Raw genomic sequence first — 12,811 nt, forward strand, 5'->3', positions numbered from 1 at the left:
ATCTTCCGGTTGATAGCCATAAAGCATCACAACAGCTACAGATCAATAGACAGCACACCTTCCTTGTTAAAAAGTCTTTTACTGATTCTGAAACAGCGTAAACATTTACAAATGTGCGTACTAAGATAGCGGTTATTGTTAATGCCGTCATAGAATTAAAAGTAATAAGATCATCTGACCATAAAGGCATTTGTTAGTTGTTTTTAAAAGCTACCTTACATGGCATTGTTAGAATTAAAGACCCATGAATGAGTTTAGGTAACTGCTTTACTGCTTAATTAATTAAAGTTACATTAAGTAAGTTACATTCTTGTATTTGTTACACTTCATATAGTTTACCAAGCTGTATAAATAAAGACAAATGTGAAATGCTGGCAAATAAAACGTTCAATTTTTCAATTAAACTGCAATAATTGCTTTTTATTCTGCCTAAATTAGGCAATGACTAGCTGTTTATTTATTAAAGTTCAATAATATAGTTGCATTATTAATGCATTTGTCAACCCAGTGCCATCTTACCACTCCATGCTGATGCATTTGTTCTTGTTTAGGTAACTGCTTTACTGCTTTACTGCTTTTCAAGGTAAATCAATCAGAAAACTTCTTGAATAAAAAACAGTATTTTTTTTATTTTGCTTTAGCTTAATAATTAGATTAAGACCATCATTAGAATTGATGTGTAAATGCAAATCATTAAGTAAAGATGTAAAAGGTGTAAAACTGCGAAAATTCTTACATTCTTGTATTTGTTAAACTTCTTATAGTTTACCAAGCTGTATAAATGAACACAAAAGTGAAAAGCTGGCAAATAAAACATTTATTTTTTCAATTAAACTGCAATAATTGCTTTTAGCTGTTCTGTGTAAATCATACATGGGAACCTTGGAGCAGATACTGTTAAAGTAGATACAAACAACTAAATATATAAACAATCAAATGAGCAGTGCAGATGATCTCGAGGCAAAAGTCAGTAGCTTTAATTAAATGATTGGTTAGCATTAGGATTAGGCAAGAGTAGAATGTAACATTAAAATAGGGCTCTGAATTTCAACCTTATTATATTGCTTAAAAATATAGTTTAGTCATCAAAATACCATCACTTGAGTGTTAAATGGTAATCACTGACATGACTGTATAATACATCTGTTTCTACACTCACTGTCCATTTTATCAGCTCCACTTACCATACAGGAGCACTTTGTAGTTCTACAATTACTGACTGTAGTCCATCTGTTTCTCTGCATGCTTTGTTAGCCCGCTTTCATGCTGTTCTTCAATTGTCAGGACCACCACAGAGCAGGTATTATTTAGGTGGTGGATCATTCTCAGCACTGCAGTGACACTGACATGGTGGTGGCGTGTTAGTGTGTGTTGTGCTGGTATGAGTGGATCAGACACAGCCGTGTCCACTCACTGTCCACTCTATTAGACACTCCTACCTAGTTGGTCCACCTTGTAGATGTAAAGTCAGAGACGATCGCTCATCTATTGCTGCTGTTTGAGTTGGTCATCTTCTAGACCGTCATCAGTGGTCACAGATCGCTGCCCACGGGGCGCTGTTGGCTGGATGTTTTTGGTTGGTGGATTATTCTCAGTCCAGCAGTGACAGTGAGGTGTTTAAAAACTCCATGCTGCTGTGTCATACCACCACCATGTCAGTGTCACTGCAGTGCTTCTATATGGCAAGTGGAGCTGATAAAATGGACAGTGAGTGATGTTATGGCTGATCGGTGTATTTAATAGGTGTGATCTGTTTAACTGATACATTAAGCATTTATTATGGCTCTTTGATAATAGTCACCAGGTTTGTATCTGTAAAAAATACCTCCTGCAGCATTAAACTTTTTACATTCAGATTATTATGTGAATATTAAAAACTAAATCTGTAAAAATATCTTATTACCCCCAGTGTAAATAAATCTCAGGGTCCGAAGGCATAAAAACATACATTCCGTTTTGGGCTAATCAGTGTAGGGTATTTTTCACATTCTTTACACTCCAGCCTTGTACATACAGTATCTCAGCAGCATTTCACAGGTTCCTGTCAAATTTGTATGAAATCTTCTTAAAAAACTAGAATATTATCCTCATCTTCTTCACTGCTCGTGTCTCTGCTTAGCTCTGCGGATTTGTTCCTACCTGCGAAGTCAGAAAACGAGTCTTTAAAACGGGGGGCTTGTGCGTGAGAGTCTGTGTGTGTTGGCGAGCTTAGATCCTCCTCGTTCTGGCTGCTGGACGATGTCAGCGACTCCGATGAGGAGCGAGGAGAGATGGTCAGTGAGGTATAGTGTGTGACTGGCATAGCTCCCAGCTCTAGTGCCAGTCCTTGCACGGCTTTCCTAGACGCCAAGCGTGAGCGTCTGCTTAGAGCGATTTGCCTAGGAGATGAAGCTGGATCGGCCCATGGCGACCTGCCATCCTCGTCATTGGGCTCGTCTTCGTCCTCCAGAATAGTGACCGAGGAGTGTGGTAAGACAGGTGAACTTGGTGATGAGGGCGACCCGCTGTCAGGTAAGCACAGGGCCTCGGCGTGCGCCTGCAGGTCCGCCCATTCTTCACCCGCTTGGCTGTCAACAGCACGGTAGCCGTTACGTCCGGGCAGCAGCGGCTGTGTGTGAGAGTCGACGTGTGCGTTCCCGTGTGTGTGAGTATGGTTGTGTGTCTGCTCGGGTGGCGTGAGGAGAAGGATCTGACTCCGTAGGCGGCTCCCGCGATGAAACAGGCGGCTCCAGAGACGACCCAGTCTGCGCCGAGACGCCGTTCGGCGGGCAGAGTGGCGCCGCATCTGCCTCCGCATGGCAGAACGGAGACTGTGCAAGACGGATGCCTGCGGGAAGGACGAAACAATTTAGAGTCAGAGGATAAGTGTGTATATTGTGCACATGACTCATTTGTCTACCCTGACACTGATCAGCCATAACATTAAAACCACCACATAGGAGCACTTTGTAGTTCTACAATTACTGACTGTAGTCCATCTGTTTCTCTGCATGCTTTGTTAGCCTGCTTTCATGCTGTTCTTGGGTGGTGGATCATTCTCAGCACTGCAGTGACACTGACATGGTGGTGGTGCGTTAGTGTGTGTTGTGCTGGTATGAGTGGATCAGACACAGCCGCGCTGCTGGAGTTTTTGAACACCTCAATGTCACTGCTGGACTGAGAATAGTCCACCAACCAAAAACATCCAGCTTCCTGTGCAACAGATGAGCGATCGTCTCTGACTTTACATCTACAAGGTGGACCAACTACATAGGAGTGTCTAACAGAGTGGACAGTGAGCGGACACGGCTGTGTCTGATCCACTCATACCAGCACAACACACACTAACATACCACCACCTAAATAATACCTACTCCTTAATGACCATTAAAGAACAGGGTGAAAGCAGGCTAAAAAGTATGTAGAGAAACAGATGGACTCCAGTCAGTAATTGTAGAGCTACAAAGTGCTTTGCTTCACTGTATGCATGATGTTTACCTGAGTAGGATTGTAAACAGGAAAATCCTCCACCGGTGGGATGAGACCCTGAGCAATCAGCTGACCATATGAGGGCGGAGCCTCTCGTTGAACAAAATCTGCCTCCAGTTGGGTCATCTGGGTTTCAAAAGCTCTGGTGCAACACAGACATGTGAAAAGGAATTATACACCAATCAGACAAACATTATGACCACCTTCCTAATATTGTGTTGGTCCCCCTTTTGCTCCCAAAACAGCCTCCACTGGACCCCTGAAGGTGTGCTGTGGTATCTGGCACCAAGATGTTAAGAGCAGATCCTGTAAGTTGTGAGGTGGGGCCTCCATGGATCGGACTTGTTTGTCCAGCACATCCCACAGATGCTCGACTGGATTGAGACCTGGGGAATTTAAAGGCTAACACCTCAGACTCGTTGTTTCTCAACCATTCCTGAACCATTTTTGCTTTGTGGCAGGGCGCATTATCCATGCTAAAAGAGACCCATCAGGGAATAGCGTTCCATGAAAGGGTGAACATGGTCTGCAACTGTGCTTAGGTAGGTGGGACGTGTCAAAGTAACATCCACATGGATGGCAGGACCCAAAGTTTCACAGCATCCCATAGTGCATCCTGGTGCCATGTGTTCCCCGGATAAGCAACACATACGCACCCGGCGTTACATCCACGTCATTCATCAGACCAGTGATTCATTCTTCCACTGCTTTGTGGTCCGGTTCCGATGCTCACGTGCCCATTGTTGTCGCTTTCGGCTGTGCACAGGGGTCAGCATGGGCACCCTGACTGGTCTGTGGCTGTGCAGCCCCATACGCAACAAACTGCGATGCACCGTGTATTCTGACACCTTTCTATCAGAACCAGCATTAACTCAAGCTCGTCCGTTGGATCAGACCACACGGGCTGGAATTTGCCATTAAAATATGTGTTAAGTGGTTAGCAGCTCAGCGGTCAAGACTGGACTAGTAATTAGAAGGTTGTTCTTTATCTCTGTCTTTCTAGCTGTCTCCATTTCTATCAATATCTCACCATCTGTCCCATCATAGCTTTCTTCATCCCTATCAATCTTTATCAAATCTCTCTCCGTCTTCTACGGGTCCAATGAACAAAGAATATCCTGACCTACGCACCTACAGCCGCTGCAGATGATGAATAATTCTCATTCTCATTTTCATTTAGTGTTTGTGTTAGGTTACGTCACTTTTACTTAACGCTCTGGCACAAATATAACAGACAAAAAAAACTGCCACTGAGTAAATGTGATAGGAACAGACGGGGACAGAGACGGGCGTTATGTAATGTAATGACTGTGCAATGTTCCTAACTCCACACACCCACACACACACACACACACTCCCAAACAGTCCCTTCCCGCAGCATCCTTACCGATACTCCCTCGTTCGAAGTGAGTAGAGTTTAAAAGCACAACTGAGGGCGATGACGAGCAGCAACCCACATGCCAGGCTGCCGATCAGGGCGGCTGTGATCACCCTGCGTGGCACGGCGGCCTCACACTCGTGCTCGTCGCTGCCGTCCGCACAGTCCTCCTGCCCGTCGCAGCGCCACGTCTCCAGGATGCACAGGTTCGTCGAGCAATGGAAGGTTCCCGGTTGGCAGGAGAAGCAGTTCTTCTCATCCGAGCCGTCCGGGCACTGCTTCTGGTTGTCGCAGCGCTCCGAAGCTGTGTAGCAGACGCCCCTGGTACCCTGGCACGGGTACTCACCCGGCGGGCACAGCGCACAGCCTTCTTCGTCTCGGCCGCCCGGGCAGTGCCAGTACCCGTCGCATCGCTGATGCTGGGAGTAACAGCCCTCGTCCGGACCGCACGGGATCTCGCCTGGGAAACAGTAACCCTTGACCTGGAGGAGGGAAAGTGTGAGAGACATAAGGGCACAGCTTATGGGTGTTGGCTGTTGAGAAGCTGCTGGTGGCTACATGTTACAAGGGGTAGTGCTAGTCTGGGCAATAACTGGCTTGCCTTGGGGAGGGAGGGCATGAGGGATACCTCATAACTGCTGCAATTAGAGCCTATGCTGGCTGATCTATGGTGTCTGGGGGATAACGGGATTGTTGTGTCACTCTCAATGCGCTATACGGATCCCCATACGAATCTGCTATTATTTTTAGGTGATTGGTTTAAAATACTTTGTATTGATCAGTGGTACCACCAGCCTGACCGGACACCCGAAATACAGGATTGGCAGTGTCTGAGGAAGGAAAGGTCAAATAGGGTGTCAATTGTTGCTGCAACAGCGACTCCTACTGTCAAGTTAAGGCGCTGCCCCATAAACACTGTAGAAATCTGCTGCTGGTCAGAAAAAAGACACTTGTGCGGCCTGGGCGCCTATCTGGGCAAAAATTGGCTTGCCTGGGGGAGGGAGGGCAGGAGGGATTCCTCATAACTGCTGCTATTAGAGCCTATGCTGGCTGATCTATGGTGTCTGGGGGATTACGGGACTGTTGTGTGACTCTCAGTGCGCTATACGGATCCCCATACGAATCTGCTATTATTTTTAGGTGATTGGTTTAAAATACTTTGTATTGATCAGTGGTACCACCAGCCTGACTGGACACTCCAAATACAGGATTGGGAGTGTCTGAGGAAGGAAAGGTCGCTGCAACAGCGACTCCTACTGTCAAAACACAGTCAATGGTTTTAAATGTGTCCGGCACGCACCTGGTATGAAGCGTTAAAGCCATGCCCTTGGCTGTGTGGCTTGGCATGGTAGAGCACGCTCATCCGGCCCTGCGAGGACTCCAGCACGGCCGGACGCTGGTTATTGTGGTGCGTGAGACTCTGCAGCAGGCGCTCGGCGCTCTCCCCTAAACCATCGTACACACGTACCGAGTCGCCTGCTCCTAACTGCAGGTCCAAGCGTAGCGTCAGAGGCTTCGGGTCCTGATGAGAAAATGAGCAGATAAAGGGATTAGAAACCAAGACCAACGCCAGCACAGATTCCAAATTCAAAACCAGTTCTTCCCTGTGTGTCCAGGAACCAGGTACAGTACAGATCTGTCCCGGCGCTCCGGTTCGGGTGGAAGAAATCGGGTGAAGCGAACATGCCGTAGAAGTTCGCCATGCGTTTTCCACACACCATGTCGGGGCACTGGGCTTCGTCGGATCCGTCCGGGCAGTCTGGCACCCCGTTACAGCGGAGCGCAAAGGGCAGACAGCGTGTAGACTGGTCATGAGTGCACTGCAGGGTGCCTGGCGGGCACAGGCTGACACGGGCGGGTGTCGGCGGCGGGGCACAACTCCTCTCGTCAGTGCTGTCTCCGCATTCGTCTAGGCCGTTGCATCTCCAGGAGCGTGGTACGCACTTGCCGTTACCGCACAGGTACTCGTCGCTTTCACAGCTGCTTTCACCCAAGCGACCTACAGATAAAAAGGAAGAAAGGATATAAAGGGCAGCTGGCAAAGCTAATTAGGTCGTCTGACACGCTGGCTTTGTGCCAGTGCTGTTTTTTGCTGATGGAAAGGCTAAACAGAACCAATTGCTGGTATTGATTTTACAATACGGCTTAGTAATTAAGAATGCCAACATAAGAAACAAGCAAGCCATGCAGAAAACATCCTGATGAGATTTAGACCTAAATGTAATTAGCAGAGTTATCTTAATTAACTGCATATTACAGATGTCAAACTCATTTTTACAGAGGGCCACATCTGCATTATGGTGGCCCTCAAAGGACCAATTGAAGTCTTGGACAATTGGTGTCAAAATGTCAAATTTATTCTTTAAATGAATAAATTTATTCAAAATTATTATAAGAAAGTTAATACAGTACACGCACATAGATGTAATTCAGTGTTACAACGTAAAATAGCACTAACAAGTTAGCATTTTGTGTAAAAATAGTAACAGTAATTGCTATAGTAACGGTAACAACCGTATTTAATTACAGAATTACGGTAAATTCGTAACTGAAACGCTGTAACAAACAACTGAGAATATAATACTGCTTACAGACGATGCTTCTGTATTGGATTGCGAGATAATTAACTTCTATTTATTATTGTTTACATTACTGACGTTACCCCGCGTTACGTTCTTTTGCCGCTAAAACGTAAAATTGACACAGCTTCTTAGCCAAAGAAAGTCAAAGTTAGTTGCCATGACTATGATGTCAACGGTTGCCGCTTAAAGGCGCAGGTGTCTCTGTAACTACTCGAACCATCACGACGATCATACGTCTCTAAAGCTCTCGCGGGCCACATAAAATGATGTGGCGGGCCGGATTTGGTGCTGGAGCCTATCCCAGCTTTTCAATGGGCGCAAGGCACACAGTAGCACCCGGGACGGGGTGCCAGTCCATCGCAGGGCAGACACACATACACACTATTCACCGTTCACCTATAGGGCAATTCAGTGTCTCTAATTAACCTGACTGCATGTTTTTGGACTGTGGAAGGAAACCCACCCAGACACGGGGAGAACATGCAAACTCCACACAGAAAGGACCCGGACCGCCCGGCCCGGGGATCGAACCCGGGACCTTCTTGCTGTGAGGCGACAGTGCTTAAGAAACAACACAGCGAATAGGAAACGTGTATGACAGAGTGTACGTCACTGTAAGTTCACTTACTTCGTACGTAGGAAAGCCGAAAGCCCTGCGCCAGACCCGAGCTGTTGGCATGAGAGTGAAAATGGAGCCACACGCCCCCCCTGGGGAAGATGAAGGGACGAGGAATGGACGAGCCGCAGACACGATACTCCTCCTTTAACGTGGGACTGAGCAGCAACCAGTCACTCCGGCATCCTTCCGACTCTTCTACGTCAAAGCTGTGGAAGCTGTAACACAAATACTTCAATGAGTTTTGCTTGGGTGGTCCAAGTAAAGTCCGGTCTTGAATTCTGGTAAGTAGGGCGCCTAGGTGGCACAGCGGGATATTCCGCAAGCACACTAGCACACCGGCGCCGAGATTCTGAACTTCTCTGTTCGAAACTCGGCATTGCCATCGGTCGGCTGTGCGCCATCTAGCGGGCATATTTTGCAGTGCCTGCAGGGAGGGATGACCGGAATATGTGGGCCGGATGACCGGAATATGTGGGCCGGGTCTTCAAACGCTGTGTAAGGACCCTGATTGGCGGCTCGAGGCGCCTGTGCAAAGCAAACTATCAAGGTATAATAAATACATAAGTACTAGATCAATACATTTAATTATGGATGGCAGTATAATGTCTGAGTGTAGTCTGAGTGCAGTATGATGCTGAGGTACAGCTTCAAATTAAAAGTAGTGCTCACCACATACACACAAAACTGCCTTTACAGCCTACAAATCCTCACTTAAGTTGTAAGTGTTGTAACAAATACATTTATATAATATTATAATATTAGTATAGTATAATATTAATATATTTATATACCACCTCCTTGTTTCTACTCTCACTGTCCATTTTATCAGCTCCACTTACCATATAGAAGCACTTTGTAGTCCTACAATTACTGACTGTAGTTCATCTGTTTCTCTGCATGCTTTGTTACCCCCCTTGCAAGCTGTTCTTCAATGGTCAGGACTCTCCCCGGACCACTACAGAGCAGGTATTATTTAAGTGGTAGATCATTCTCAGCACTGCAGTGACACTGACATGGTGGTGGTGTGTTAGTGTGTGATCAGACACAGCAGCGCTGCTGGAGTTTTTAAACACCTCACTGTCACTGCTGGACTGAGAATAGTCCACCAACCAAAAATATCCAGCCAACAGCGCCCCGTGGGCAGCGTCCGGTGACCACTGATAAAGATCTCAAAGATGACCGACTCAAACAGCAGCAATAGATGAGCGATCGATCGTCTCTGACTTTACATCTACAAGGTGGACCAACTAGGTAGGAGTGTCTAATAGAGTGGACAGTGAGCGGACACGGCTGTGTCTGATCCACTCATACCAGCACAACACACACTAACACACCACCACCATCAGTGGTCAGTGTCACTGCAGTGCTGAGAATGATCCACCACCCAAATAATACCTGCTCTGTAGTGATCCTGTGGGGGTCCTGACCATTGAAGAACAGGGTGAAAGCAGGCTAAAAAGGTATGTAGAGAAATAGATGGACTACAGTCAGTAATTGTAGAACTACAAAGTGCTTCTATATGGTAAGTCGAGTAAATTTATATATCCTTCATACTAATAAGTAGATAAAAACGTGATTGATTTTTATGCAGCACAGTATTTAAGCTGGGAGATCAAATGAAGATGATCCTGTGCTGGATGAAAGTGCTGTATTTACCTAATGTAATATAGAGATACTCCAGCAGGAAATTACACAAATAGAGGTAATGGAAATCTTCCAAAATGTCACTCAACAAAATCTGACATTATATAAATTAAACTACAGACATACTGCTGGTTCCAGCCTAAAACTTTAAAAGCAATACTTTACAGTACAGTACTTCATCATGTGAACAGTGGCATTACAATCATGTGAGTATGCAGGTTACCTTATAGTGATGACCTCTCCACGGTTCCCCTGGATGTTCCAGGAGCAGTTTACTCCAGCAGGGTAGTTGTGAGGCCATGATGGACTGTATATCACCCCCCTCCTCTCAGTGCGCAGTTCCACCTTTCCATCACATGCAGCTGAGAAAAACCAAGCAAGAAAAAAGACTAAATGACACTCAGCCAAGCCAATGTTTATGGATCAATGGAAACGAGGCCTTACTGAAAGAATTGGCAAAACATCATTAGGCAAAACTCAACTTAGCTTGGCTTCGAGGTAACAAGATGCATAAGCCAGGTAAGTGTGGCCAGCCACACTCTAAAATATGGTGGTGGGTGCATCATGTTATGGATATCTTCTTTATACTGGCAGGGTCGAGCAATCTGATCAAGATTGATGGGAAAATAAATAATCTACAGGAGAGAGAGATGAAACCTGCTTCCTTTTGTCAGAAGGTTTAAACTGGGAGGAGGTTTAAGCACACTGTCCTAAAGCACACAGTCAAAGCAACACTAAGGTAGATTTAATTGATGACAATCAATGTCCTGGGATAGTCCGGGCTGAGTCCTGACCCCAATCAAATGAACAATATTAACTAAAGCTTGCTGTACTACTGGCCAAACACAAATGACTTGACGCTCCTGCAAGTCTTTGATTACAGCTAAAGCCAATGTTCATGGATCAACCTTACCCAAGATGTAACACCAAAGGGGGCTTTATGGAAATGGCCTTACTGATATAATTGGTAAAACATCACTAGGAGAACTCAAAGCTTGGCTTTTAGTTAACAAGGTGCATAAGTCAGGTAAGTGTGGCCAGCCACACTCTAAAATATGGTGGTGGGTGCATCATGTTACGGAGATTTTCTTTATAGTGGTAGGGATGAGCAAATAAATAATCTACAGTACAGAGAGATGAAAACTGGGAAGGTGGTTTAAGCACACTGTCCTAAAGCACACAGTCAAAACAACACTAAGGCTGAGTCCTGACCCCAATCAAATGAAACGTATTACCTAAGGCTTGTTGTATACAATTGTGTTATGCACTGTGTGTGTGTGACAGTCAGATTAATGCAAATCCAAGGTTGTGACAACCATCAGATTTGGGCTTTTCAATGCACAATTACCTAAATCCATCATATTGTGAAATGATGATGCATTGACAAATCAGGTATGTGCATGACCCAAACTGCACATCATCATCAGCTTTGTGTCTATTTGCTTAATTAATCCATTCATTATTAAGATACTGATTGGACTGCTCTGCACTTACCCAAACAAATCCATGCCCAGCGCATGAAGCACCATTTCATTAGGAAAGCCCTGATCCCTGGCATCATGAGGAAAGGTGATCTCTTTGTCGTCTTGTAGACAATTCATGCCACATCTGTCCAGCCAGAGCTCTGTCAATAATCCATCAAGCGCTCGTAAAAATCCAGATTCAGCCCGACAGAAGAAAGATGCTCCTCTTTACACAGGACTGAATGTTTTTGCAGGTCTATCGCATTTCGATGCGAATGCATTATTCCATTCTTCATCCAGTTCACACTTCACACTGCGAACCGATTCCTTAGAGGAGCATTTCATTCCGCATCATTCAAGGCGCAAAGCGTAAAGCGCAAAGCGCAAAGCTCTCCATTCGTGCATTTAAACCCATATCCATCCATCCGCAGCCCGGCATTTCTGGTGAACTAGGAACAGAATGTACTGCTGGGCTGCACTGTTTTGAACGCACTGCGAAGATTGCTGTTGTGTTTAAAGGTAACACAGAAAGAGCCGAGGAATCAGATGCAGGCCGGAGATGCAAACTGGAAACGCAGGCACACAGTCCTGCTTTGCACACAATATCACCAAGATCAAACGCTTCGTTTATTTTAGAGTACTGTCTTTAAACACGGTGGTTTTTGGACGGATTACCATCCCCGTTTGTAGAAACCTCACTGGTTGTGGATTTGTTTAATGGTGAAAGTGCGCCCCCTAAAGACCGGAGGCGTTTAATCACAAGCGCAATTCATATGTGCTTAGTGTAAGAAGTGTGACAAACTCTAAACCCCCTTTTCTATTGTACAGTACTCTACAGTATTTGGTACACATCCATAGGGTCCATAATACATCCCTGGTAGGGGTCCCTGAAGGTAAGGATGTGACGGTTTCTCTATATGAAGAACAGTATTGGCACACCACTTCATTTTGTGTTTTTCAGTACTCCCCTTGTTTTGTGGTTACATTCATGACAGGGCAGGTAGTTACCCATTACACAAGGTTCATCAGTTCACAAGGTTATATCGAACACAGTCGTGGACAATTTAGTGTCTCCAGTTTACCCCACTTGCATGTCTTTGGTCCATCACAAGGCAGGCACAATCAGTGTCTCCAATTAACCTGACTGCATGTTTTTGGACTGTGGGGGGAAACCGGAACACCTGGAGTAAACCCACACAGACACGGGGAGAACAACTCTTCTTGTTTTCTTATCACATTAGTGTTACAGCCATTCAAATCAAGAAGAAATCAAACCAAGCTATGTAATTATAATCTATGCTTTCCTCTTGCATGGGATCAGTACGGTTTTTGAGAATTATAACTGATTACAATTAAAGTCGTTTAATGAACAATTTGGACCGCATTCATCCACATGTGTAGACCGTTCAAATGTAAATAAATGTCTTAGATGTACACCCGTATCACAAAAAAGAGGTGAGGCTTTCTCCACAGTGCTTTTTTTTTTGGTGATGAAGTGCATCAATCAACTTAATGCTCATCTAAGCTTACAATATACTGTATGGAGAAAAGTATTGGGACACCACTTCTTTTTGTGTTTTGCAGTACTGTATTCCTCTTGTTTTCTTATCACATTAGTGTTACAGCCATTCAACTCAAGAAGACACCAAACCAAGCT

At 45.2% G+C, this 12,811-nt stretch overlaps 1 protein-coding gene across 1 annotated transcript; it reads right to left on the reverse strand.

Moving 5' to 3' along the window:
• Positions 1–1,926: 1,926 nt before the first annotated feature.
• Positions 1,927–11,453, reverse strand: lrp3 (low density lipoprotein receptor-related protein 3). The gene is made up of 8 exons (XM_062989745.1): positions 11,186–11,453; positions 9,915–10,053; positions 8,057–8,262; positions 6,455–6,845; positions 6,147–6,372; positions 4,856–5,328; positions 3,478–3,610; positions 1,927–2,827 (listed from the first exon to the last, which is right to left on the reverse strand). Exons 1-8 carry the CDS (start codon positions 11,250–11,252, stop codon positions 2,066–2,068), a joined length of 2,397 nt encoding a protein of 798 aa, XP_062845815.1. The 5' UTR covers positions 11,253–11,453; the 3' UTR covers positions 1,927–2,065.
• Positions 11,454–12,811: the final 1,358 nt, after the last annotated feature.

Source organism: Trichomycterus rosablanca, chromosome 27 (assembly GCF_030014385.1).
Source record: "Trichomycterus rosablanca isolate fTriRos1 chromosome 27, fTriRos1.hap1, whole genome shotgun sequence".
In the NCBI taxonomy this organism is placed as follows: domain Eukaryota; kingdom Metazoa; phylum Chordata; class Actinopteri; order Siluriformes; family Trichomycteridae; genus Trichomycterus; species Trichomycterus rosablanca.